The 27685-nt window shown below is 43.6% G+C and overlaps 2 protein-coding genes across 8 annotated transcripts in view; one reads left to right on the forward strand and one right to left on the reverse strand.

Annotated features, from left to right (window-relative positions):
• The window catches only part of nckap1l (NCK associated protein 1 like), a 141299-nt gene extending 119416 nt beyond the window's left edge, over nt 1–21883 (reverse strand). For 3 of the 5 annotated variants that reach the window (XM_062971070.1, XM_062971067.1, XM_062971069.1), the window contains exon 1: nt 1–131. In XM_062971070.1, coding sequence (XP_062827140.1) covers nt 1–102 — 102 coding nt within the window. In that variant the 5' untranslated portion in view covers nt 103–131. Of the gene's footprint in view, nt 132–15111; nt 15197–21644 lie in introns of those variants that run through there. The other 2 variants (XM_062971068.1, XM_062971071.1) reach the window with 2 other exon arrangements.
• Nucleotides 19–27564, forward strand: LOC100555679 (gametocyte-specific factor 1). Of its 3 annotated transcripts, none has more exons than XM_062971072.1 (7): nt 19–156; nt 17618–17750; nt 18455–18581; nt 22931–23002; nt 25696–25738; nt 26200–26245; nt 27413–27564. In XM_062971072.1, exons 2-6 carry the CDS (start codon nt 17658–17660, stop codon nt 26219–26221), a joined length of 357 nt encoding a protein of 118 aa, XP_062827142.1. In that variant the 5' UTR covers nt 19–156; nt 17618–17657; the 3' UTR covers nt 26222–26245; nt 27413–27564. The 3 variants fall into 3 exon arrangements, with proteins under 3 accessions (XP_062827142.1, XP_003224515.1, XP_062827143.1); XM_003224467.4 differs by lacking the exon at nt 19–156 and adding an exon at nt 10747–10951; XM_062971073.1 differs by lacking the exon at nt 19–156 and adding an exon at nt 13917–14053.
• The last annotated feature ends 121 nt before the right edge of the window (nt 27565–27685 follow it).

A 27685-nucleotide genomic window follows, 5' to 3' on the forward strand; every position in this document is an offset into this window, starting at 1 on the left:
CTTCTTGATATTGTACATGCGAATGAGAACCCCTTTGCCTCGCTCATTAAGGATCGTCAACTTCTCCGCAAACTTGTGCTGGTACACGGAGGGCAGAGACATCTTGCTACAATCTTGATGAAAAGCCTCACTTTGTCAACTCCAAGATCCCTGTTGGTGAGTATGAGACATGTAAGGGGAGAAATTTTTCAAAAAGCAAGATGGTCCGAGCACCATGCAGCAACCACACCCAGGACAGCTTTGAGTCGCTGCACCACTTCTGCGCTGCTCCTTTCGCATTGGGCCCCCAGCTGCACATGAGACTCACTCCAACACTTCCCCCTTCAATGCAGCTTCCCTTTTGGGGCTGGGACTTCCTGTGGTTGGGTGCTTCATTATCGCAGCAGCAAAGTGAAGAGTCAACACATCAGGCTAACTTGGGCCTTTTGCAGCAAAGTTTTTCCTTTCCATTTCTCTGTTACTCACATCCCCCAACTTGCAGGGTAACTTCTTGGGTGCCTCTACATCAGTGTTTCTCAAACTGTGCTCTTCCAGGTGTTTTGGTTTTCAGCTCTTAGAAATCCCAGTCAACTTACCAACTGTTGGGAGTTGTGGGAGCTGAATTCCAAAACATCTGGAGGAGCACAGTTTAAGAAACTCTGCTCTGCACTGTAGAATTAATGTGGTGTGACACCACTTGTACTCTCATGGCTCAATACTGTGGAATCATGGGGTTTGTGCTTTGGTGAGGCACTAGAACTCTTTGGTAGAGAAGACAGAAGGCCTTGTAAAACTACAACTCCCATGATTCTATAGCATTGAGCCATGGCAGTTGAAGTGGTGTCAAACTGTGTTAGTGCTACAGTATAGAAAAAGCCTGCGCCCAGTGGAGCAGCGGGTTAAACTGCTGAGCTACTGAACTTGCAGACCGAATGGTCGCAGGTTTTGAATCCAGGGAGCAGAGTGAGCGCCTGCTGTTAGCTCCAGCTTCTGCCAAGATAGCAGTTAGAAAACATGCAAATGTGAGTAGATCAATAGGTACCGCTTTGGCGGGAAGGTAACAGCGCTCAATGCAGTCATGCTGGCCACATGACCTTGGAGGTGTCTACTGACAATACTGGCTCTTTGGCTTGGAAATGGAGATATGCACCAATCGCCAGAGTTGGGCACGACTGGACTTAACGTCAAGGAAAACCTTTACCTTTTACTTTAATCTGCTTTTTCATCTTATTTTCAAATGTCCCCGTTTCCCTCTCCCTCATTCATCCCTACATTACTTCCATGAGGTTCAGGCCCCTTCAGCACAGCTGTATAAATTCCACTTTGATCTGTCTTATATGGCAGTATGGACTCAGATAACCCAGTTCAAAGCAAATATTGTGATTATCTGCCTTGATATTCTGGGTTATATGACTGTGTGGAAGGGCCCCCAGAGAGTAAAAATAGTCTGTACTCAACATAGCAGTGGGGAAGAGATAGAAGTGGATAGAAAACAGGAAGTCAGCAAGTTATGAACAAGATAAGTTCTGTAGGTTTGTTCTTAGAATCATAGAATCATAGAATAGTAGAGTTGGAAGAGACCACATGGGCCATCTAGTCCAACCCCCTGCTAAGAAGCAGGAAATCGCATTCAAAGCACCCCCGACAGATGGCCATCCAGCCTCTGCTTAAAAGCCACCAAAGAAGGAGCCTCCACCACACTCCGGGGCAGAGAGTTCCACTGCTGAACAGCTCTCACAGTGAGGAAGTTCTTCCTGATGTTCAGGTGGAATCTCCTTTCCTGTAGTTTGAAGCCATTGTTCCGTGTCCTAGTCTGCAGGGCAGCAGAAAACAAGCTTGCTCCCTCTTCCCTAGGACTTCCCTTCACGTATTTGTACATGGCTATCATGTCTCCTCTCAGCCTTCTCTTCTGCAGGCTAAACATGCCCAGCTCTTTAAGCCGCTCCTCATAGGGCTTGTTCTCCAGACCCTTAATCATTTTAGTCGCCCTCCTCTGGACGCTTTCCAGCTTGTCAACATCTCCCTTCAACTGTGGTGCCCAAAATTGGACACAGTATTCCAGGTGTGGTCTGACCAAGGCAGAATAGAGGGGGAGCATAACTTCCCTGGATCTAGACGCTATTCCCCTATTGATGCAGGCCAGAATCCCATTGGCTTTTTTAGCAGCCGCATCACATTGTTGGCTCATGTTTAACTTGTTGTCCACGAGGACTCCAAGCACACACTGCTGTCAAGCCAGGCGTCCCCCATTCTGTATCTTTGATTTCCATTTTTTCTGCCGAAGTGAAGTATCTTGCATTTGTCCCTGTTGAACTTCATTTTGTTAGTTTTGGCCCATCTCTCTAGTCTGTCAAGATTGTTTTGAATTCTGCTCCTGTCTTCTGGAGTGTTAGCTATCCCTCCCAGTTTTGTGTCGTCTGCAAACTTGATGATCGTGCCTTCTAACCCTTCGTCTAAGTCGTTAATAAAGATGTTGAACAGAACCGGGCCCAGGACGGAGCCCTGCGGCACTCCACTTGTCACTTCTTTCCATGATGAAGACGACGCATTGGTGAGCACCCTTTGGGTTCGTTCGCTTAGCCAATTACAGATCCACCTAACCGTAGTTTTGTCTAGCCCACATTTTACTAGTTTGTTTGCCAGAAGGTCGTGGGGGACTTTGTCGAAGGCCTTACTGAAATCCAGGTACGCTACATCCACAGCATTCCCTGTATCGACCCAACTCGTAACTCTATCGAAAAAAGAGATCAGATTAGTCTGGCATGACTTGTTTTTGGTAAATCCGTGTTGACTATTAGCAATGACCGCATTTGTTTCTAAGTGTTCGCAGACCACTTCCTTAATGATCTTTTCCAGAATTTTGCCTGGTATTGATGAAGCTGAACCTGTAAGTCAGAACAGGTACTTTTAAAGTTAACTCCATCCATATGTGTCAAGGACAGAACGCCACAAGATTAAAAGTAACAGAGTTTATTAGATTACAGAACTCAAAAATGCCCGTAAAACACAAGGGCCAGGCAATTTTTGCCTTTAGGAGCAAAAAGGGGCAAAAGTAAATGTTCAAAAGATAAACCGGATTAAACCGGAGTTTAATCCGGGTAAAAACAAACTGCTTTCTTCAGCCTGGGTATAAACAAAACGAAAGCCAAGGAACAAAAGATAAAGAATGCAACTAATTGGCAGCAGATTCCTCTCTGCTGCCAACACTGTGTTTAGAGTAACTTGCGTCGCTCCCACACACACACACAGCAGACAGGATTCCAACACGAACAATTCAGCCAGGGATTTTAGCAGTAGAGTAGACCAATTCCGTTCCGTAGATCAAAGCCAGAAGCAGACGTTTGTAGTTTTTCCAAGTCCAAGAAGGGGGGAAGACAAGCCGTGGTCAGTTCAGTCCGAGTTCTCAAAGCAGGAGATGGCGTCCGTCAAGAAGACGACGGAAGGTCAAGCTAATAAGAGTAAGCACAGGTTTGCACAAACAAATGCCCACACAGTCCCTCCCGCCGTCTGACCCTGGATTCCAATCAACTTACGTCTCAGCACAGGAAAGTACACAAGTCTTCAGGGAAGCGTCCCACACACACACACGAATCCCAAGCGTTTGCCCAGATTACCTTGCCCGACGCAATTTGCAATTGCTCCCAAGCCCCATTTTATGCCAGTTACAAATCTTCATCACTGTCAGCTGTCCTCCTTAACCCGGGCGTTTCCTCATCACTTTCCTCGTCAGAGCTGGAACACCTCTGACTACGCCCAACAGCATCTCCAGCTGTGGATCCCGTCCCATCCCTCCAGCTACGCCATGGGTCTAATCCTGAAGGTCCCCATTCATCTTCTGCCCCATCATGGCCAGTGGCCCCCAATTCCTCCCTTACCCGAGTCCAATCCATCTCATCCTCCTCTGAGCTAACCAGCCCTTCCTCCATTCTCTCCGTGAACCCTTCGAAAGACTCTTCGTCAGAGGGTGCTGCAAATATGTCTCGCAGTCTTTTTCTCTCTCGCTCCTCGAGAGTATCCGACTCTCGAGGAGTCTTACGCCCACGCCTGTCAGAAACAGAGCCACGAGGCTCAATCATAACACTATCCCCTCTCACAAAGGCCTCCTCCTCCGACGGCGGAGAAGTGGCAGTGATACCCTCCGCTATAGCACCACGACGACTAGAGGTATCAAGTTTCAACAGCGAACGATGAAAGACTGGATGGACCTTTAAACTAGACGGTAAACGCAAACGAAACGCAACAGAAGAAATCTTTTTAACGATAGGAAAGGGACCCAAATACCGAGGCGCAAACTTTCCCCCAGCCTGTTTAATATGTTTGGAAGATAACCACACCAAATCCCCTTCTTCCAACTCCTCCCCTGCCTGCCTGTGGCGGTCAGCCTGAGTCTTCTGCGTTGCCTTAGCTTCCAACAGTAAGCGACGGGCAACATCATGCAATGCAGCCATTTCCGTAGAGCGGTACACAGGGTCCGAAGAAACCACATTGGTCGACGGCGCCACACCTCCCCGTGGGTGAAAGCCATAAGTAAGCTCAAACGGCGTATGCTGACTAGACGTGTGCACCGCATTGTTGTAAGCAAATTCCGCCACCGGTAACCACTTCACCCAAGCCGTGGGTTGATCTAAACAAAAACAACGCAAATACTGCTCTAAGAGCCCATTAACCCGTTCCGACTGTCCATCCGTTTGCGGATGGAAGGCGGACGACACGTTTAACTTAGTCCCCAAGCACTCATGGAAGTGTTTCCAAAAGCGTGACACAAATTGCGGAGCCCTATCGGAAATAATCACCTCGGGTGCTCCGTGCAAGCGATAGATGTGCTTTGTAAATAGTAAGGCCAACGTAGGGGCCGCCGGAATGGTTGAACAAGGAATAAAATGAGCCAGTTTACTAAATAAATCCACCACCACCCAAATACAAGTATAACCCCCAGACTTAGGCAAATCTGAAATGAAATCCATGGAAATGATTTGCCATGGCCTCTCCGGAACAGGTAAAGACGACAACAACCCTCTAGGGCGCCCAACAGGCGTCTTACTCTGCTGGCAAACGGCGCAGCTGTCACAAAAGCGCAGAATGTCTTGCCGCATCTTTGGCCACCAGTAGCTCCTGGTGATAAGCTGTACGGTCTTGAACCTGCCAAAGTGCCCAGCCATGGGTTCGTCATGGTGGGCTCTAATCACCTCCAACCTGAGGGCCCCCACTGGTACGTAAACCTGCCCCCTACGCACCAATACCCCGTCTTGATCTTGGAGATGCGGCAGTATGGTACGGTTACCTGCTGAGAGCAGCATCAGTTGCTCCTGAGTCCACACATCATCTTTCTGAGCCTCAAGGATCTGATCATGTAACCCGAGCTCATTATCTACAACACACAGCGAGGCAGTAGGCAAAATGGTCTGACATACTACCTGCTCATTGGTCTTAAATTCTGGCTTGCGGGATAAAGCATCGGCCCGCAAGTTTGCCTTCCCCTCCACGAACTGCACCTTGAAGTTAAACCTGGAGAAAAACAAAGCCCAGCGGATTTGACGCTGGTTTAACTTCTTTGCTGTTTGCAAGTGCTCTAAGTTCTTATGATCAGACCTGACCACGATCTGGTGCCGTGCCCCTTCAAGCCAGTGCCGCCACACCTCAAACGCCACCTTAATCGCCAACAACTCCTTCTCCCATATGGTATAGTTCTGCTCGAAGGGTGTTAGTTGCCGCGAGTAAAATCCACAGGGACGCAAGGTCCCTGAGGAATCCTTCTGAGACAATACAGCCCCCAACGCGTAGCTAGAAGCGTCCGCTTCTACCACGAACGGTTTGTCAACATCAGGATGGGTTAGTATGTTGTCCGATTGAAAACTAGACTTAAGTTGTAGAAATGCCTCGTGAGCTTCCCGCCCCCACACAAATGGCTGTTTCTTGCGCAGAAGCTGCGTCAAAGGTACCGTGAGCTTTGCAAAATTCGGAATAAACTCCCGGTAGTAATTAGCGAAACCTAAGAACCTTTGTACATCCTTCTTAGTTTTCAGCTCCTGCCATGAGTTGACGGCGTCAACCTTATGTGGGTCCATTTTAAGTTCCCTACCTGACACTACATGACCTAGGAACTCCACTTCAGGCACATGAAAGACGCACTTGGAAGCCTTGGCGAAAAGCCCATTAGCCCGCAGTCGGTGCAGAACCTGCTTGACATGTTGACGATGTTCTTTCTCGTCCTTAGAAAAAATCAAGATATCATCCAAATAAATCACTAAAAATTGGTCAATTAGGTCCCTGAACACATCGTTCATGAACCTCTGGAAGACCGCAGGAGCATTACAAAGCCCAAAAGGCATGACTCGGAACTCGTGGCATCCGAAACACGTGTTAAATGCCGTCTTCCATTCATCCCCTTCCCGTATACGGATTAAGTTATAGGCCCCCCGCAGGTCAAGCTTGGTAAAGACCTTAGCCCCTTGCACCCTTGATAACAGTTCCGAGATTAAAGGGAGCGGGTACCTATCCCGAATGGTGTATTTGTTTAGGATCCGATAGTCGCAGACCAGCCTAAGTTCCCCAGTCTTTTTGGCTACAAAGAATACTGGTGCCGCAGTTGGAGAACTAGATGGGCGAATAAACCCCTTGGCTAAATTTTCATCTAGAAACTCCCGCAAAGCTTGCCTTTCCGGTACAGTCAAGGCATACAGCCTCCCTGCTGGCAGTTTCGCACCTTCTGCCAACTTGATAGCGCAATCATATGGCCTGTGCGGTGGTAATTTGTCCGCTTCTTTTTTACAAAATACATCAGAGAACTCCCCATACTCAGCAGGCACTCCCTCCATATCAGAATGAGTAACATTTAGAGTGCAACAGTCCTGCCTCTTTAAAATCACTTTACGTGTTGCCCAATCTACTTGTGGGTTTACTACAGCTAGCCAATCCATCCCCAGGATCACATCATATCTAGGCAAGCTCGTAATATCCCACACAAACGTTCCCGTTACTCCCTGCACCTCCCACGTTACTGCTGAGGTTTCATGGTTAACCACCCCAGTCTCCAGCAGTCTCCCATCTGCTCCTTCCACCCACACGTCGCATGCCTTGCGCACTCTAGGAATGCCATGCTTCTTAGCAAACTCAGTATCAACATAAGAGACCGTAGCCCCTGAGTCCAGTAGTGCCAAAGTAGAAACAAGTTCCCTTCCCCCAACAGATAATGTAATGGGTACGAAAACATGCTTCCTCCCCTCAGTTGATTGCTTGAGGAGCCCTAGTGCATTGGTCTCACGTCGCACTAGGGCTGGCCTTTTCCCGAAAGTTTTGGAAGGTTTTACATTACAATTTTTGGCAAAATGCCCAGCATTCCCACAGTACAAACACAAGCCCAGCTGCCTCCTACGGCTCTTTTCCTCGGTAGACAGCTTTTTAAAGACCCCAAGCTCCATAGGCTCTTCCCCCATTACCACAGGTGCCCTGGTTACATGCATGGGTGGCGCACACATTGCTTTTGAGTGCTTACGAGCCTCGAACCTTGCGTCTAAGCGCAGCACCTTAGCAACTAAGGTATCCCAACTTTCAGCCGGCTCCAAACGTGCTAATTCATCCTGGAGCATATCACTTAACCCAGCAGTAAATAAAAGCATGAATGCATTTTCCCCCCAATCCAGCTGGTGGCGATACAGGTTAAACTTATTTAAGTAATCCAAAACAGTCCCCTTTCCCTGTTTCAACCGATACAGAGCCCACCCAGCGTTCTCCGTGCGGAGAGGATCCCCAAAAGTATCAATTAGCAACTTTCTGAAATCATTCAAATTGTCCTTGACTGGGTCATTGCCCAAAATTAAATTAGTGGCCCATTGTCCTGCGGGACCGGTCAACAAACTCAAAATAAAGGCCACCTTGCTAGTGTCTGTGGGAAAAGCATGAGCACTGAGCTGAGAAAAATAAAGCTCCACTTGTGCCAAAAAGGTTGGCAACTTGCACCTGGTTCCGTCAAAGCGTTCAGGAGTCAAAACATGTCCTTTCACGGCATGAGCGGTTTGGCTAGCGGTAACAGCCGTTTGCAATTGGTCTAATTTGGCTCTTAACTCATCCATCGTCTTCCTGACGGGTTTATTGCTGCAATAAACCTTTTATGGGCGTCGGGCAATCTGTCAAGGACAGAACGCCACAAGATTAAAAGTAACAGAGTTTATTAGATTACAGAACTCAAAAATGCCCGTAAAACACAAGGGCCAGGCAATTTTTGCCTTTAGGAGCAAAAAGGGGCAAAAGTAAATGTTCAAAAGATAAACCGGATTAAACCGGAGTTTAATCCGGGTAAAAACAAACTGCTTTCTTCAGCCTGGGTATAAACAAAACGAAAGCCAAGGAACAAAAGATAAAGAATGCAACTAATTGGCAGCAGATTCCTCTCTGCTGCCAACACTGTGTTTAGAGTAACTTGCGTCGCTCCCACACACACACACAGCAGACAGGATTCCAACACGAACAATTCAGCCAGGGATTTTAGCAGTAGAGTAGACCAATTCCGTTCCGTAGATCAAAGCCAGAAGCAGACGTTTGTAGTTTTTCCAAGTCCAAGAAGGGGGGAAGACAAGCCGTGGTCAGTTCAGTCCGAGTTCTCAAAGCAGGAGATGGCGTCCGTCAAGAAGACGACGGAAGGTCAAGCTAATAAGAGTAAGCACAGGTTTGCACAAACAAATGCCCACACAGTCCCTCCCGCCGTCTGACCCTGGATTCCAATCAACTTACGTCTCAGCACAGGAAAGTACACAAGTCTTCAGGGAAGCGTCCCACACACACACACGAATCCCAAGCGTTTGCCCAGATTACCTTGCCCGACGCAATTTGCAATTGCTCCCAAGCCCCATTTTATGCCAGTTACAAATCTTCATCACTGTCAGCTGTCCTCCTTAACCCGGGCGTTTCCTCATCACTTTCCTCGTCAGAGCTGGAACACCTCTGACTACGCCCAACAGCATCTCCAGCTGTGGATCCCGTCCCATCCCTCCAGCTACGCCATGGGTCTAATCCTGAAGGTCCCCATTCATCTTCTGCCCCATCATGGCCAGTGGCCCCCAATTCCTCCCTTACCCGAGTCCAATCCATCTCATCCTCCTCTGAGCTAACCAGCCCTTCCTCCATTCTCTCCGTGAACCCTTCGAAAGACTCTTCGTCAGAGGGTGCTGCAAATATGTCTCGCAGTCTTTTTCTCTCTCGCTCCTCGAGAGTATCCGACTCTCGAGGAGTCTTACGCCCACGCCTGTCAGAAACAGAGCCACGAGGCTCAATCATAACAATATGTGTGTGTGAGATATATATACACACACACACACACACACACACACACACACATCTACATACACATACACTGTACACATATATACAGGGTGTTTGAAAAAGAACTCCCTAGTTTCAATGTAATTTACATTAAAACTAGGGAGTTCTTTTTCAAACACCCTGTACATGGAGCCCCCAGTGGCACAGTGTGTTAAAGTGCTGAGCTGCTGAACTTGCTGACCGAAAGGTCAGTGGTTCGAATTTGGGAGCAGGGTGAACTCCCGCTGTTTGCCCCAGCTTCTGCCAACCTAGCAGTTCGAAAACATGCAAATGTTAGATCAATAGGTACCATTCTGGCGGGAAGGTAACAGCGCTCCATGCGGTCATGCTGACCACATGACCTTGGAGGCGTCTATGGACAACTCCAGCTCTTTGACTTAGAAATGGAGATGAGCTCCAATCCCCAGAGTCAGACATGACTGGACTTAACGTCAGGGGAAACCTTTACCTTTACCTTACACATATATATACACAGACGCTTTGGATAGCATTGGGAAGGGTTGGCTTGTTATGGAAACAAGGATTAGTGATAAAGCTTCAGCTGATTCCCCTTTCCCCCATGATAACTCTCCCAGGAGTGAATTTCCCTTCCAAGGGTAGATTTCTCTCACTTCCTGTTGTCTCACCCCCGTTCTTAACTATAAGTTATTTTTAAGTCAGATGTTTGTAACTCGGGGACTGCCTGTATTGCCCTTTCCTTTCCAGTAAGCTCCAACAACAGCAAACTGCTACAGTCTCCCCTAAACTATATGTAAAGGTAAAGGTTTCCACTGACGTTAATTCCAGTCATGTCTGACTCTGGGGGTTGGTGCTCATCTCCATTTCTAAGCCGAAGAGCCGGCGTTGTCCGTAGACACCTCCAAGGTCATGTGGCCGGCATGACTGCATGGAGCGCTGTTACCTTCCCACCGGAGCGGTACCTATTGATCTACTCACATTGGCATGTTTTCGAACTGCTAGGTTGGCAGGAGCTGGAGCTAACAGCGGCCGCTCCCGCCGCTCCCGGGGTTTGAACCTGGGACCTTTCGGTCTCCAGCTCAGTGCTTTAACGCACTCCACCACCGGGGTTCCTTAAACTGTATGTACTTCTATATTAACCACTTTTCCAACCTTGGGTGCATTTATTTACTGCCTGGCTAAAGAGTTTTGTGACATCACTGTAACAAAGGCACCTGAAGAAGTGACGAGATTCAGATGCTATCAAATGTAGCCCAAAATGTCTAGTTTGATGAGGCACCAGCACTCTTTGGCTGGAAAGGTTAAAGTCCTTGTAAAACTACAACTCCCAGGATTCCATAGTACTGAGCCATGGCAGTTAAAGTGGTATCAACTTGCATTAATTCTACATTGGGCCTTGAGCACCCAGAGATTCTGGCATCTATAGGGGCCTTCTGGAACCAAACCCCAGTGAGTACCAAGTATAGGAGGGAGGAGATTTTGGTAGTCTCTGCCTCTGTTGCAGTGATGTCACAAAGATACTTGGCCAGGCATCATCCCATTGGCTGAGCTTACAGTTAACTGGCTAGGTGGGCTGGAATTTGTTCCAGTTTGAATTCAGTTGGTGTTTGGCTGCTGCTGCTGTCCTCTTGCCTGGATTTACTTTTACAATTTATCTGCTATCAGAGGAAATTCGGGGAGCCTTTTCACATATTACCAGGTAATGGGATGGGGATGACAAAGTGTATGAAGGACTCTAAGTCATCAAGGCTTGTGTTATAAGCCAAAGGACTGAACTTTTGTTTTAAAAAGTAACCTTCTGTCTAGTTAGGAGTGGGTAGTTAAACAAAAGTATATTGCAATGCTTTGTTAGATCTAAACGCACTAACTGGTTCATGGGGGAGATACATTCAGACAAGTAAACTGGGCCAGAAGCGTTTAGGGCTTTATAGGCTAAAGCACTTTGAATTGTGCTCAGTAGCAAACTGGCAGGAAGCAGCCAGGCTTTGAAGCTGCAAGACTATTTAATGCTAATTAAGGTGGCCAATTGCAACATTTACACTTGCCTCAAACACACAAGAGTTCTTTCTCCCACCCTGGACATCCCACAAATATGTTAACCCCACTTGCCTAGTTTCCAACAGACAGGGAACTTTAATAATACTACAGTAGAGTCTCACTTATCCAAGACTCGCTTATCCAACGTTCTGGATTATCCAACACATTTTTGTAGTCAATGTTTTCAATACATCGTGATATTTTGGTGCTAAATTCGTAAATACAGTAATTACTACATAGCATTACTGCGTATTGAACTACTTTTTCTGTCAAATTTGTTGTATAACATGATGTTTTGGTGCTTAATTTGTAAAATCATAACCTAATTTGATGTTTAATAGGCTTTTCCTTAATCCCTCCTTATTATCCAACATATTCGCTTATCCAACGTTCAGCCGGCCCGTTTACGTTGGATAAGTGAGACTCTACTGTATATGCTATTTGGACACAAAAGAGCTCAAAGAGTCAGAATTGATTCTTAAAGACTGGATATTAGACAAAAAAAATGGCTATTCTGAGAAGGGGAACATTGAAGCCAAACAAATGAGAATAATTTTACTTACAATCAGTGGGACTATATCAATAGTGACAGTTCAATGTAATGTTTTTCTAGGTCTTCATGCATATTTTTTCAATATGACATGATTACACTGACCTTCCCATTTTTGTGAGTTTGAATTTTTTGGATTTGATTATTTACAGATTTGATTAAAATGTTTTCTCTAGAAACCTCCAGTGTGACCCTATGGTCAACTGCCAGTGGAAGTAAAAAAAATGTACTGGAGGATCTAGAGATCCAGAGACAGATGCTGTCTCTAGTAAAAAAATAGTTTTCCCACTTTTGTGAGGGTCATGTGACTAACCCCTGCGAATGTGGATGGCTGAGTGCATTTGTAATACTACTGTGCAAAATCCATAGTTGGGTAGAACGAGCTGAAATGTTTTTTGTTTATTCATTCAGTCATTTCGGACTCATGATCTCATGGACCTGCCCAGGCCAGAGCTCTCTGTCAGCGCGTCGCCATCCCCAGCTCCTTCAAGGTCAAGCCAGTCACTTCATGGGTGACATCCATCCATCTTGCCCTTGATTGGCCCCTCTTCCGTTTTCCTTTAATTTTCCCCAGCATCGTTCTCTTCTCTAAGCTTTCCTGTCTTCTCATGATGTAGCCAAAGTACGTCATCTTTACTTCTAATATCCTTCCCTCCAGTGAGCAGTCGGGCATTATTTCTTGGAGTATGGACTGGTTGGATCTTCTTGTGGTCCAAGGCACGCTTAGGATTTTCCTCCAACACCACAGTTCAAAAGCGTCTATCTTCCTTCATTCAACCTTCCTTATGGTCCAGCTCTCACATCCATAGGTTACTATGGAAAATGCCATTGCATTAACTATGCGAACCTTCGTTGCCAGTGTGATGTCTCTACTCTTCGCTATTTTATTGAGATTGGTTATTGCTCTCCTCCCAAGAAGTAAACGTCTTCTGATTTCCTGGCTGCAGCCTGCGTCTGCAGTAATCTTCACGCCTAGAAATACAAAGTCTGTCACTACCTTCACGTTTCCCCCCTCTATTTGCCAGTTATCAATCAGCCTGGTTGCCATCATCTTGGTTTTCTGCAACCCAGCTTTTGCACTTTCTTCTTTCACTTTGGTTATAAGGCTCCTCAGCTTCTCCTCACTTTCAACCATCAAAATGTTATCATCTGCATATCTAAGGTTGTTAATGTTCCTTCCAGCAATTTTAACTCCAGCCTTGGATTAATCAAACCCTGCATGTGCTTGCATGTCACACGATGTGTTCTGCATACAAGTTGAATAGGTAGGGTGAGAGCATACAGCCCTGCCGTACTCCTTTCCCAATCTTGAACCAGTCTGTTGTTCCGTGGTCTGTTCTTACTGTTGCCACTTGGTCGTTATACAGATTCCTCAGGAGACAGACAAGGTGACTTGCTATCCCCATACCACCAAGAACTTGCCACAATTTATTATGATCCACACTGTCAAAAGCTTTAGAACAGTCAATAAAACAGAAATAGATGTTTTTCTGAAACGCCCTACCTTTCTCCATTATCCAGTGGATATTGGCAATTTGGTCTCTTGTTCCTCTGCGTTTTCTAAATCCAGTTTGTACATCTGCCAATTCTCACTTCATGTATTGCTAGAGTCTACCTTGTAGGATCTTGAGTATTACATTACTGGCATGAAAAATAAGTGACACTGTATGAAAATCTGAGCATTCTTTAGTGTTTCCTTTTTGGTATAGGGATATAAGTTGATTTTTTCCATTTTTGTGTTTTCCGTATTTGCTGGCATATGGCATGCATCACCTTGACAGCATCATCTTTCAAGATTTTAAACAGTTCAGCTGAAATGTTACATCACCATATATAAGTTTTTGATTTTTCCAGAGGTCACAGAGCCCAACAATTTTGGGAAACTCAGAAATCTTGCCCACGTTGTGGTTTGTCAGTCCTAATAAAGATATTTACACTCAGTGGGTTTTGCTTTTTCCTATCTCTTTTATTTTGTCTACTCCAAAGTAAACTTTCCTATGCCCTTGTATAATTGGGAGTTGTAGAACAGCGACAAGCTGAAAGCTGTGCATTTTGGTTTAGCTGCTTTGGGGAACTAACACATTTGTTCATGCATTAGTAAATAAACCATACGGATGATTTGTGGAATAAATCAACTCTGATTACCTGGAGCTGTCTTGGTGGCTTCAGGGGTCCAGGCTGTCCTTTGATGTGAACTAGACACTGTGCTAGGAGGTAAGTGCTCTAATCAGGCTTTTTGTCTATTTTTGCAATTTTGCTTGGAGAGCACAATTGTCCTGCCCAGTGGGATACTCAGACTGAGTTTGATAACAGTAGCTTATAAATTCCTTCAAAGATAATTAGTAAACACTCCATTATCTGGGAACTGTTGCTTTAATGCAGTTGTTAGGATTACATTCATCCGCGCTCTCCCCGGGTGGGATTCGAACCTGGCAGCCTTCAGGTCAGCAACCCAACCTTCAAGTCAGAAGGCTTTTATCCCCTAGGCCACCGGAGGCTCCTAGATTTGCAGTTAACTGCTTCTATATACTTTTCTTTAATATGTGCATAAATACAAATGCTTGTAACTGGAACAGAGTTTGGAAATGTTTTTAAACTCTGGCAGACATGCTAATTTATGTGGGGTTTTCAGCTTCCAAACTCATACGCTCATAACTGCATCATAGGGCTGACAAAATGCAGAAAAAGACAGAAGGATGAGTAATTTGTGTCTGCTGCCTGAAATACCAACAGGAATCTTATTTAACTCTGGAGTTAATCTTAATATTTTCCTCTGTGAAACTCCTCCTCTGATGGTATTTTCACCGATCTCTAGATGCTCCAAATTTTGTTGTTACAGTTGTTGGAGACATAAGTGAATCATAAAATAATTAAACGCTGGATGTTCCACTTGTTCTCAACTAGGTGCTCTCAACTAAAAACCTTGTAATTGTAAATAGTCATGAGTCATGTTCTGTTGGTCGGTTAATGAGGTGTGTATGGGCCTTGGAAACTTTAAATATTTTCTGAATCGAGTGTATAAACTGGGGTTGTTGAACTTTGGAGATGTCATATGAAACAACCTGACTCATTAGAAAAGATAACTTAGGGGAGGCAGTAAGAAAAAAGCAAGACTTCATTGAAGGTGAACAGACTCGTTCAAGGAGTCCACAAATCTGAGCTTGCAAGATCTCAGTACGGCTGTTAATTACAAGTGTATCTTGGGGCCCCTCTTTCATGAGGTCTCCAAGGTTGCCCTGATGGCAGCTAGCAACAATTTAAATGACACTTACTTCTTTAGCAATTGTATCTTTTCTTTCCCATTGTGTGACCTTTGCCCTGGTTTTACATCGTGTGGACATTGATTCCATTTTCATACTGCAACGTAAACAAGACACCTATCACTGATCTTGGTAGGAGGAAGAAAAAGCCCCATTTTTACACCAACATATTCATACATTTCTTGTAGGAAGGTATGATTTGTTAGGATGAGGGATGCCTTTATGTTTAATAGTAAAATGATTAGAGGGTAACAGACCTAAGTAAATTCAAACTGCTTAATAAACTAGAATTAGAGACATCTTTGTGATACTGTGATTCCTGTATATCAGGCATAGGCAAACCTTGGCCCTCCAGGTGTTTTGGACTTCACCCCCCACAATTCCTAACAGCCTTTTGGAGTTGAAGTCCAAAACACCTGGCGGGCCGAAGTTTGCCGATGCCTGTTAGCTGGCTTTCACCTAGTGAGATTGCCTTGTGTTTCAGCTCCCTTTATAAAATTTATTTCTGTGGCCACTTCCTCCCTGCCATATTCTCTCTCCCACTTTCCTCTTAGTTTTTAATTTGAATTTATCTTATGTTTCCCCTGTGTAATGTCTCCTTAGCCTGACAATGGCTATTTGAAATTTCCCAGGCTTAGGGGCATTTCTTACCAGAGTTATAGCACTTTGATTCCACTTTCACTGTCATGGCTCCATCCAATCTTGGAGTGGATGGGTGGGTTGTAGTTTCATCAAAGGCACCAAAGAGCTCCCTGGCTGAGGCCTTTAGAGCCCCATGTCTTCACTCTTAATCCCAGTATTCCATTACACATGCATAGTGTAATTTGCAATGAAAATGAGCCTAAATAATTGTGTAAGCAGAATGGCTTTCCTCAACACAAGAGGGAAAAGCAGACCAACAGAACTTATATTATGAGTTCTGGCCTTCAGCCAAGGAAGAAAAATTCCTGGGCTGAATAGTTTTGGTTCCTGATAAGTGATGCATACTTACAAAAAGTTGGTAAACAACTAGGTACCACTCAATAAACTCTCCCATTTTCTCAATTATATGAAATATACATGGAGATCTAGCTAGTCACACTTTCATGGCACCACAACTGTTCAGTGTTTAAATTATGAGATGGGTATAATCTAAAATATGGGCCATAACACTAGGTAAGGTAAAGGTAAAGGTTTTGCCCTGACATTAAGTCTAGTCGTGTCCGACTCTGGGCGTTGGTGCTCATCTCCATTTCTAACACAAAGAGCCAGCGTTGTCCGTAGACACCTCCAAGGTCATGTGGCTGGCATGACTGCATGGAGCACCATTAGCTTCCCACCAGAGCAGTATCTATTGATCTACTCACATTTGCATGTTTTTGAACTGCTAAGTTGGCAGAACCTGGGGCTAACATCGGGAGCTCACTCCGCTCCCCAGATTCGAACTGCTAACCTTTTGGTCAGCAAGTTTAGCAGCTCAGCGGTTTAACCCACTACGCCACCGGGTGCCATAACACTAGGTCATAACACTAGGATGGGTGTCATCTAAAATCATGGTTTGGTGTTGCATTCTGATCTATTTTTGGACTAGGTTAACCACAGAACATCAAACTGCAGTCTGCCACTCCATTATTTTTACTGAGTGGCATCTGTGCCTCTTTCTTTCTGCCAAGGAGGTATACATGGCTCTCCTCCCAACAACTCTGTTGTTTTCAGTCAGGCTAAAAGAGAGCAGCTAGTTCTGTCACCCAAGTCTTGAACCTGCATCTTCCAAGCCCCAGGACAGTATTCTACCTGCTAAAGTACAAACAGAGTGTGAAGGAAGCATGGGTGAGCATAGGGGTGGTTTAGATAGAGCTAAATCATGGTTTGGTCTCTGTCTCAACTGACTGGAGAAGTATTTGAAAAAATAAATAAAAATGGATCCATATAGTGGGCTGAGGATCTGAAAAAACTGGCTATCAGAATTGTAGAAATGAAGCAAAAATTAAACATGGAGTTTGCTTGGAATGCTTTACCCACACTGAACATGCATGGCTTGCTCGAGTGTACAATTGCAGGCTGATAATATTAACACTGATTGAAATATACAAGAGAATTCAACCCATCTTTTGTTAAAAATATATCAAAAGGTACAGTCTGAAATTTAATGAGCTACGGCCTCTTAAACAAAATAACTTTAAATGGAAATGCTGGTTTGGCCTCTTGTCCAAAGGCCCCTTCCACACAGCTGAATAAAACCCCACAATATCTGCTTTTGAACTGGGATATGTCGGTGTGGACTCAGATAACCCAGTTCAGAGAACATACTGTAGGTTATTCTGCCTTAATATTCTAGGTTATATGGCTGTGTGGAAGAGCCCTAAGACTTGTTCTTTAAGGGATGCATCCTATATCCTTCTCCTCCTTCCCTGTAATCGGTACAAATTCACCAGGGACACCAGCATCTAACTATTGTCTCAAAGGAGGAAGATGTCATACAATGAGCATAGTCTGGTAAATGCTTAATAATTTTTTGTTCTTAAAATTGATGTTTTAGGATTGTTGTATCCTACAAGCATTGGCATCCAGATTATCCCATGGATCCGGAAACACTCTTGCAGTGCCCCTATGACAAGAACCACCAGATCAGAGCCTCCAGGTTCCCTTATCATTTGGTGAAATGCAAAAAGGTAAGAGGAAAAATGACATTGGAGAGCAACCCACAAAAAGACTTCTCTTCCTGGATGGCCTTGAACATATTGGAGACAGATAAAATGGCCCATGGGATATATTGTGCATGAATCCCCACAAAACAGGAGGTAATTGCTTACCCCCTCTTGTGTTATCTCTTTTCAACAGAGGAAAAAGTAACATTTGATCTTCTCACTTTTACCAATGTGCAAAACCCAGAGTCAACTGCATAATGGTGCCACTGTAGCTAGTCGTACAAATTTATCAGTAGTTCTCTGCATTGGTACATACATATGATGCCCAAGACATAACTATAACAGATGTTACAAGTCCTGTCACCCTACAGTGCAGTTGCATGTTCTGCTTGGATAGCATACCCACAAGCTTCTCATATGTAATCCACACTATACATTCCATTCTTTAAGGAAAAAAAGTACTAGAAATGAAGAATAAGCCTACAGCTGCAATTGTACACTTTATTTCACTGAAGGGACTAGTTTAAAATTGTAACAGAGATGGAACTAATTCACCATTCCCAATACATTGCTGTTTTCTCTGAGAGAACATCCCTAAGTCAGGAATGGAGTAAGAAATCTTCTTTAGCTGAGCTATTTATTTCAAATACCTAGATCCCTTTCTGTTGAAATCTAAAGAGGGCCATATTTTGTGCCGCAGCTTTCTCATGTTTCTTCCCTCTTTCCAGAACAACCAAAAGATTGCCAAACAACTAGCAACGTGCCCCTACAATGCCCGTCACAGAATTCCTAAGGACGAGTTCAACTTTCACATTGAAATCTGCGAAAGTAAAATTTCCCTTGAAGTGAATAAAGGTAAGCAGTTGACTATTTTAACTGTCTTAACCACTAGATGCATACAGCTTGCACCCTGTGTGTAATCTATATATATAAAAGGGTGATGGCATCAGGGCAGCTGACAAAACAACAAAACTGCAGGCCCCCCAACCTCGAAATTTGACAACACAACCCATCATTCACGGCTCTAGGTTGATACAACAAAAAGGAAAAGAAAAATAAAGTCCTAATTACAGGGAGAGGAATAATAGTTTTTATCCAATTGCTGCCAGTTTGAAGGCTAAGCTCCACCCACTTGGTCTCCTAGCAACCTACTCAGCCCAGGGGACAGGCACAGTTAGGCCTCACTTAGGCTTCTTCCACAGATTATCAGATTTTAACTGGATTATATGGCAATGTAGACTCAAGGCCCTTCCACACAGCTATATAACCTATTTAGAATTTTATATTATCTGCTTTGAACTGGATTATTTTGACTCCACACTGCCATATAATCCACTTCAGTGTGCATACTAAACGTAAAGACAACCATACAACAGACATTCAATACCACTACTAGCTCAACAATTTCTCACCAACACCACCAGACAACGCCACAGCAACGCGTGGCCGGGCACAGCTAGTATATCTATATACTAGGTTATGTACCCTTTGTTGCCCAGATATGTATTTACTAATGAGACTATTTATAAAACTGTGTGTAATATATCTATAGGGCCCCCGGTGGTGCAGTGTGTTAAAGCGCTGAGCTACTGAACTTGCAGACCAAAAGGTCGCAGGTTCAAATCCGAGGAGCGGAGTGAGCACCCGCTGTTAGCTCCAGCTTCTGCCAACCTAGCAGTTTGAAAACATGCAAATGTGAGTAGATCAATAGGTACTGCTCTGGCAGGAAGGTAACGGCGCTCCATGCAGTCATGCCAGCCACATGACCTTGGAGGTGTCTACAGACAACGCAGGCTCTTCAGCTTAGAAACTGAGCTGAGCACCAACCACAAGAGTTGGACACAACTGGACTTAATGTCAGGGGAAACCTTTACCTTTTTAATATATCTATATATATCTATATACTAAGTTGTGTAACATGTGTTGCCCGTATATGTATTTACCAATGGGACTATTTGTAAAACTATTTCCAAAATGTAAAAGCTAACAATTAGTATTTTTAATAAGTAGCATTAGAAAATGCATGCCTGGGCAACACCTGATATATAAACTAGTCTAATATACAAGTAGATCAGGGGTCCCCAAACTTTTTAAGTGGAGGGCTGGTTCATGGCCCCTCAGACTGTTGAGGGGCCGAATTATCATTTGAAAAAAAAATACAAACAAATTCCTATGCACACTGCACATGTCTTATTTGTAGTGCAAAAAAAAAACCCCTACAACAATTATTTATTCATTTATTTATTTACTACATTGATACCCCACCCTCTCTCACCCTGAAGGGGACTAAGAGCGGCTTCCAAGTTGTATGTACATACAATATATTATATTATTAGCCTAGCACAATATTAGCATTATATATTACTATATTGTACTATACCACTGTACTGTAATATTATTAGTAATATTACATTTAATATATAATATGCAATTAATATTATTATATTACACAATATTATTATATTGTATTATTATTATTAGCCACCCTGAGTTCCCTATTGGGTGAGAAGGGAGGGGTAGAAAAACTGTAATAAATAAATAAATAAATAAATATTATATTGTATTATATTATAAGATTATTATCAATATTATATGTATACACAATATATTATATTATTAGGATTGCACAGTATTAGTTCTAAATCCACAACATAACCTCAGATTTTCTCTTATCACCCACAACATGTTTTTCACCCACAACATGTTTTTCACCCACAACATGTTTTGATATTTTATTTTTTAATATGTGACTAAGATTTATTTCTGGAATAAAGAGTAGATAGTAATTAAGGAGTTAACATCTTCTAATAAACTTTCAAAACACTTTAATTCGCTGATATGAAACTTAACCCTTTGGACTGTTTGGACTGTTCCATCTTATACCCCTGTTCTCTTTATTTATATGCCTCTCTCTCCCGAGTTTTTAATTAAATGTTCATGTGACCCGCCCTGTCTGCTCTGATTTGTGTTGTAATGTATATGATTATTTTTGTACTATTATATTGTGTTATGATATATTGTTTTATTTTGTTATATTGTATGGTGTCTGGGCATGGCCCCATGTAAGCCGCCCCGAGTCCCCATCGGGGAGATGGTGGCGGGTTATAAATAAAGTTTTATTATTATTATTATTATTATTAGTAAATTAAAGAACAATACAATATTTAAAAATAAAACAATTTTAACCAACATACTGTGTAAAATCAAGATTTCAGTGGGAAGTGTGGACCTGCTTCTGGCCAATGAGATACCCTGTTTCCCCGAAAATAAGACAGTGTCTTATATTAATTTTTGCTCCCAAAGAAGTGCTAGGTCTTATTTTTTCATGAAGAAGAATTCACATTTATTGTTGAACAAAAAAAATGAACATTACAAGCTAACATAACCAGACAAACTGTGAAACCTATCAAGAATTTCTTGTTACTGCCACTATTCCATATACAACAATCTATGGTACATGGAGAGCCACAGGAAACAGCTTGTGGGGTTTGCAGATTGCCCATCTCACACATACACTTAGCATTCAGGTGGATGGTCAGAGCACTCTTTTAAGGTCAATGGAAAGTGGGTTTTGCACTACAAGTCCCATCAGGCCTTAGCTATGGAATGGTGGGTGTTGCAGGCCAGCAATGTCTACAGCAGAATGCATGCAAAGAATGGCTTCCTCTGGGTCAAGATGAGCCACATATGGAGTAAATGCTTTGGAGGCGTCATGGCTTAGGAAGAAAGAAAAAGCATTCACTCCATATGTGGCTCATTTTGACCCAGAGGAAGCCATTCTTTGCATTCATTCTGCTGTAGACATTGCTGGCCTGCAACTCCCACCATTCCATAGCTAAGGCCTGATGGGACCTGTAGTGCAAAACCCACTTCCAAAAAGTAGAAATAATAATAATAGACCTTTCTTGAAAAATGTACCTGGTTCTCAAACACTATCTGGCACACATCCAGTGAGGAAGGAGGCAGGAAAGGCAGCCACGTGGAAGGTGAGGAGGTGGGAAAATGAGAAGGCAGGAAGAGTGCATGCCTGGCGAAAGGGAAAGAGAAAGGCAGGAGAAAAGGATCTCATGCACACAGCTTAAGGAGAAGCTGCTTCTCTCGCTTTTTCCTTCCCTCTCTTGAGCGAGTGCCGGCCAAAGGGGGAAGGGACAATCTCAAGCAGCCTCGTCTCTTTCACATTCACACAACACCGAACAGGAAGCTTAAGGAAAAACTGCTTCTCTCGCTTTTTCCTTCCCTCTCTTGAGCGAGTGCTGACCAAAGAGGGAAGCAAGGGAAGGGAGAGGGGAAAGCATGAGCGACGCTTTCACACAGCACCAGCCGAGGAAGGAGAAAGGAGCCCCGGCGGCAGCGGCGGCGGCTCCCTCCTAGGTCTTATTTTCGGGGGAGGTCTTATATTTGGCAATTCCCCCAAACCTGTACTAGGTCTTATTTTATGGGGATGTCTTATTTTCGGGGAAACACGGTAGTCAAGCTAAGTAGGATTGTTGTTGTTGTGTCTTCAAGTCATTTTGGACTTTGGGCAAGCCTATGTCTAAAACTGAGGGCGGGGGCCAGGTCAATGACCTTAGAGGGCCGCATCCGGCCCCCGGGCCTTAGTTTGGGGACCCCTGATCTAGATTCAGCCAGAGAGAACTATCTCAAGGCATTTTACGTCTAGAGACAAGAGCAAGATGGTACCGCCTTCCATTTTATGTACAAAAGCCAACTCAACTGGCTCTTGAGCCTTTCAGTGCCAGCAACAGGACAGGGCCATCTGTAACACCTGAGTGTAACAGGTTACCTTACCCTGACACAACCCTCCCTTCTCAATGCCATGCTGCTGCACACCAACATCAGCCCTCCAAACCAACTGGCTCATTCTTCCTATGATGGGGCTATCCATCCACTCACGGACACATGTGTTAGATGTATCTAAGGAATGCTGTTGCAGTTTACCATCACCAGAAATAGGTAGCACCTGCTGTTGGATACTCCCATCTTCCTCTGTTACTAGCTAAGGATCGTGAGTGCTCCAGTCCAAGTTTCAGAAAACAAGATGTTTCCCGCTGTGTTCTTCTTTGACAATCATATTGGAGAAATAGTGCACAGACTCTTGACAGAGTACAGTTTTGCAAGCATGGAACGATCTTACCTAAGCCTAGAGTTAATTTCCACAGCTAGTGCAGCTCACTTTGTTTTTGCCCTTTAATGTTTGCTTGTAGCTGCCGTAAAGAATGGAAGCAAAGAAAAGACAGCCTCGAAATGCCCCTCTCCACAGGAAGACTGGGAAGATGGTGAGTTTTGACTTCCTTGGCACTTCACCTTTGTAGTTATAAAATATTACGATTTGAATCAGAATCTGCTTTTAGCATGTCACAGCCAAACTGTATCTGAAATTCTAATTTGTCTCCATCTTGGAGGCACCAATTCACTGCTGTAAAGAACCTGGGTCTCTGGGGGATTTGTCATGAAAAAGCTCTGCTGCATCAAGCCAAATTCAAGGGGTCTGCCATCTTGTTTCAACAGTCAGATTTTAAAAATCCTGACAGAAGCCACTTGAGAACATACTGCAAGTCGCTTCTGGTGTGAGAGAATTGGCCATCTAGAGACATTGCCCAGGGGATGCCTGGATGTGTTATCCTGATGGCTTCTCTCATGTCCCTGCAAGCTAGAGTTGACAGACGGGAGCTCACCCAGTCTGGCGGATTCGAACCGCCAACCTTTAGGCCAGCAACCCAACCTGCAGGTCAGCAGTACAGCTGGCACAAGGGTTTAACCCACTGCGACACCGCAGTTCCTTAACAGTCAGATGACTTGTTGTGACATGAAAAGAAGCACCATCCTGAAGTATTTAGCGTTTAATGCCATACTGCCTCTGATCATTGATGCTTAGCCGTTATGGCCAATAGACCTCAAGTAAAGCTTGTCATTCAGAATAGCATGTAGTTTTATAAGTACTGTTTTCAGCAGCAGCCACTTTGAGTTGGGCAGTGCCATAGAGAGAGGGAAGCTGCAAGGAACCTGCTTTGGTTGTCTCCAGACTCGATTACCACAATGTGTTCTCCTTACGAAGCATTTCAGAAGCTCCATTTGGTACAGAAGATAGCAGCTGAACAATTGCAGGAGCTCACTATTCTGATTGATTTATATTAGGAATAGGCAACTTGATATCCTCCATGTTTTTAGCACCACAGCTCCTACTATGGGAGAAGGGAAGCTTGTATACATGAAAGCAGTTACTGTAATTAAGAACCATTGGCTTGCTTTCCTATGCAGATTTTTTCTACAACTTTGTGTTATGGTCCACAGCAGGACTGGTGAACCTCTCTGGTCCTCCTGATATCTTACACTAAAAACCCAACTATTCCTAACCATTTACCATGCTGTTTGGGGATAATGGGGGTTGTAGTCCAAAACATCAGAAAAGCATCACTTTGCCTAACACTACTTTATGCCTACTTGTTCTGCACCATATACAGTGTCTGTCTATTCTTTCTTGAACCCAAGTTGAGTTAATGGCATTCAGCCTTGGTCGCACAATGGGTTAAACTCTTGTGCCGGCTGAACTGCTGACCTGAAAATTGGGTTGCTGATCTGAAGGCTGTCAGTTCGAATCTGCTAGATGGTTTGAGCTCTTGTCTGCCAGTTTTAGCTTGTAGGGACATGAGAGAAGTCTCCCAGCTAACACATCCAAGCTTCCCCTGGGCAATGTCTCTGTAGACGGCCAGTTCTCTCACACCAGAAGCGACTTGCAGTATGTTCTCAAGTTGCTTCTGACACGATTAAAAAAAACCTTTAAAATGCTACAGCAGACAATTGATATCCCCACGAACTTATCCAAGCACTAAATCAAATTCTGAAGTTCTGTTTTTAGACCATCATGAGGATCGACTATTTGGTTGGAAAATACCAGGGGAAATGGTCTCTTCTGTATTAGTCCCATTTCTCTGGAGCACTTTCTCTTATCCCCTATTTTTATCATCAGCTGAGCTTTTTTCTCTCATCCAGTTAGCTTTTACATAAATTGTGGGGTCTGAATTTTTATCTGTTTTAATATTTGTGCTATAATTTCTACCTGGTCTATTGATTGTTGGTTGTTGATGCTATTCTCTATGAACTTAAAATGTTCTAATATTGTTCTTCCAATTCTATGATTCTTCTGTGGCCCTATTTTATTTTATTGAGGTCTATGAACAACTTCAGAAGGGTAATCTATATCTCAAAAAGCACTCTTAAAAATCCATACAGTGACAACTGCATGCCTCATTTATCCCATCAGACCGGGGGTTCTCAGCCTTTTTCAGCTGCTGAGCCATTTTTGAAGCAAAAGATTTTTGTGGAGTCCCAGTAAATGTTTATATATTACATTTTATATTATTTTATATATCATGTTATTTATATATCAGTAATAGGAGCTACCCCAAGCGCCATACAGTCCAACCCCCTTCTGCCATTTAGGAAAGGCATAATCAAAGCAACCCTGAGTGGTGGGAGGGAAATAGGGTTTTGGAAGCAAGGAGGAACGGATCTGGGCTGCAAGGAAGATGAGGAAAAAAAGGCTTTTCACAGTAAGGGGATTGAGGGGGAAAGGCTTTTGGCAGCAAGGGAGGCGTGATGGAAAAGGCTTTTGGTGGCAAGGGGGCCAAGGCTTTGGCAGCGGGGGAAAGAGAAGGAGCAGGAGGAAGAAACCATGGAGACTCAGTCTGCTTTGTGGAGCCCCAAGGGAAGCATTGCATCAGACTGATTGGAACTAGCTGCTGTCTGTTTTTTTCCCAGTCTGGGGACGTCAACATCTGACTGCTAGATCAGGCCTGTAACTTTTTGTCTAACTAGTCTAAGGAGTAAATGTTCAACAAGGATAGGATGTGCAGAAGCCTTGGCAATATTTCTTGGTCTTTTAATACATTGTGAAGAATCTAGAGATATGTTCTTGGCTAGGTAACCAGGAAAACGTGACCTAATATACCTGTTTACTCTTTTTCCTAAGATGCTGACAAAACTCCTACCCGTCCTTTTGTATTTGGTGCCAGGTAAGTCTAGAATTCTTTCACAGCCACTTAAGATGCAGCCAGGAAGAATTAGGGCGGGGAATTCCAAACATGGAATTATACTATGACAAATTGTTGTTTTATATACCAATGGTTTTATTTTGTATTGTACTGTGTGTTCATTTTATATGTTGTTTTAGGCACTTTGTGCCATATGTAAGCTGCCCCGAGTCCCTTCAGTAATATGTTCTGTATCAGAAACTAGAGCTGATGTGGTCTATCCAATGCAATTTTCTGAATCAGTACCCAAATAACCAAACTGAATCTAAAGTTACCCAAAACTGATTCATAACCCTTTTGGTACTAATGTTGGAGAGTGGTCCCTGGTCAAAGTGGGGTCTGGTCAAAAAAAGGTTGGGAACCACTGGTCTAATCACTATAAAGATGGTTATCAAATTTGTGTCCACAATATAATACTCTTATTTTTCTTTCCTTATATATAGCATTTCAGAGAATGGCATCTAGAATCCAGACCTTTTTTTCCCAATGGTAAGGATATGTGTTGTTGAAGGCTTTCATGGCCAGAATCACTGGGTTGCTGTGAGTTTTCCAGGCTGTATGGCCATGCTCCAGAAGCATTCTCTACTGACGTTTCACCCATATCTATGGCAAGCATCCTCAGAGGTTGTGAGGTCTGTTGGAAACTAGGCAGATGAGATTTATATATCTGTGGAATGACCAGGGTGGGAGAAAGAACTGTTTGAGGCAAGTGTGAATTTTGCAACTGATTGCCTTCATTATCATTAAATAGCCTTGCAGCTTCAAAGCCTGGCTGATTGATTTATGTCTGGAATTCGTATTTGGGCAGTGCCCAAACCCAAATCAAGGAACGTGAAAGGCACTGCAGACTAACTCAACCAGAGAAGTCAGCCATAGCAGAGCACTTGATGAACCAACCTGGACACAGCATATCATTTGGGAACACAGAAATGCTGGACCACTCTTAACAACCACCATGTCAGGGTACATAAAGAAGCCACTGAAATCCACAAGCATGCGGACAATTTCAACAGAAAGGAGGAAACCATGCAAATCTACAAAATCTGGCTTCCAGTATTACAAAACTCTAAAATCAGGACAGTAAATAAAGAACAGCACTTACAAAACAGGGGAATTCCAGACATTAATCAATCAGGTCCAGCCAACACCTCCCAACAAAGCATTCCCCCAGGCAGGAAGCAGCTAGGCTTTGAAGCTGCAAGGACAGGTGCTATCACTAACAGAGGCTGTGGCAGCTTCCCTAATTTATGCCATACTAGTTAGCGTCCGTTTGTATTAAGCCCTATTACATGGTAAATGTGCTTCAGGAGAAAGCATCTTGCTTGTGCCGTAGAGGTGAGAATCCTTTGAGGAGCTATGGCTAGATGAATGTTGATAAAAGACATTTGTCCTGTGAGTGGGCAATTGAAGCTCTCATTTAAGTATAGTTAGTTACAGTTACATTTTTGGCAAGCCCCTGGATTAGAGAAATATCCCCACATTGTTCTTCAAAGTGTGTTAAGATTAGAGCACAGATTATTATACAGCTCCCCCTCTATGACATTGCAGTAATTATTAGCATTACAGAACATGATAGGAAAATGGTTTCAGAATAATTATTGTGTAGAACAATGCATTAAGGCAGCAAAACATACTCATTCCTATATGTTGTTACAGGTTCCTCTGAAGATCATACAAAAAAGGACCATACAAAGTTATTTTAAAATAACCGCAATACATATTCTTTAAAACTATTAACTAAACTAAACTATTTGTTTAAACTATTAACTTTTTTCTACGTATGTATATAATAAAAGTGTATATATGTGTGTGTGTGTGCATCTATTTCTATGTATTTTCCAAAATGGCTCCCACATCCAAAGAGCCCAGTGACTCCCACTGATGATGGATCTGGTCCAAACTTGGTACACAAACCTATTGTGACCAACT

This window comes from Anolis carolinensis, chromosome 2, assembly GCF_035594765.1.
Source record: "Anolis carolinensis isolate JA03-04 chromosome 2, rAnoCar3.1.pri, whole genome shotgun sequence".
NCBI classification, from domain to species: domain Eukaryota; kingdom Metazoa; phylum Chordata; class Lepidosauria; order Squamata; family Dactyloidae; genus Anolis; species Anolis carolinensis.

What these genes read in the sequence shown, in the direction of transcription:
- LOC100555679 (XM_062971072.1), top strand. Translation starts at nt 17,658, where the DNA reads ATGGATCCGGAAACACTCTTGCAGTGCCCCTATGACAAGAACCACCAG. An exon ending in ATTTGGTGAAATGCAAAAAG is followed by an intron (nt 17,751 to 18,454) that starts GTAAGAGGAAAA and finishes CCCTCTTTCCAG; the next exon opens with AACAACCAAAAGATTGCCAA. An exon ending in TTCCCTTGAAGTGAATAAAG is followed by an intron (nt 18,582 to 22,930) that starts GTAAGCAGTTGA and finishes GTTTGCTTGTAG; the next exon opens with CTGCCGTAAAGAATGGAAGC.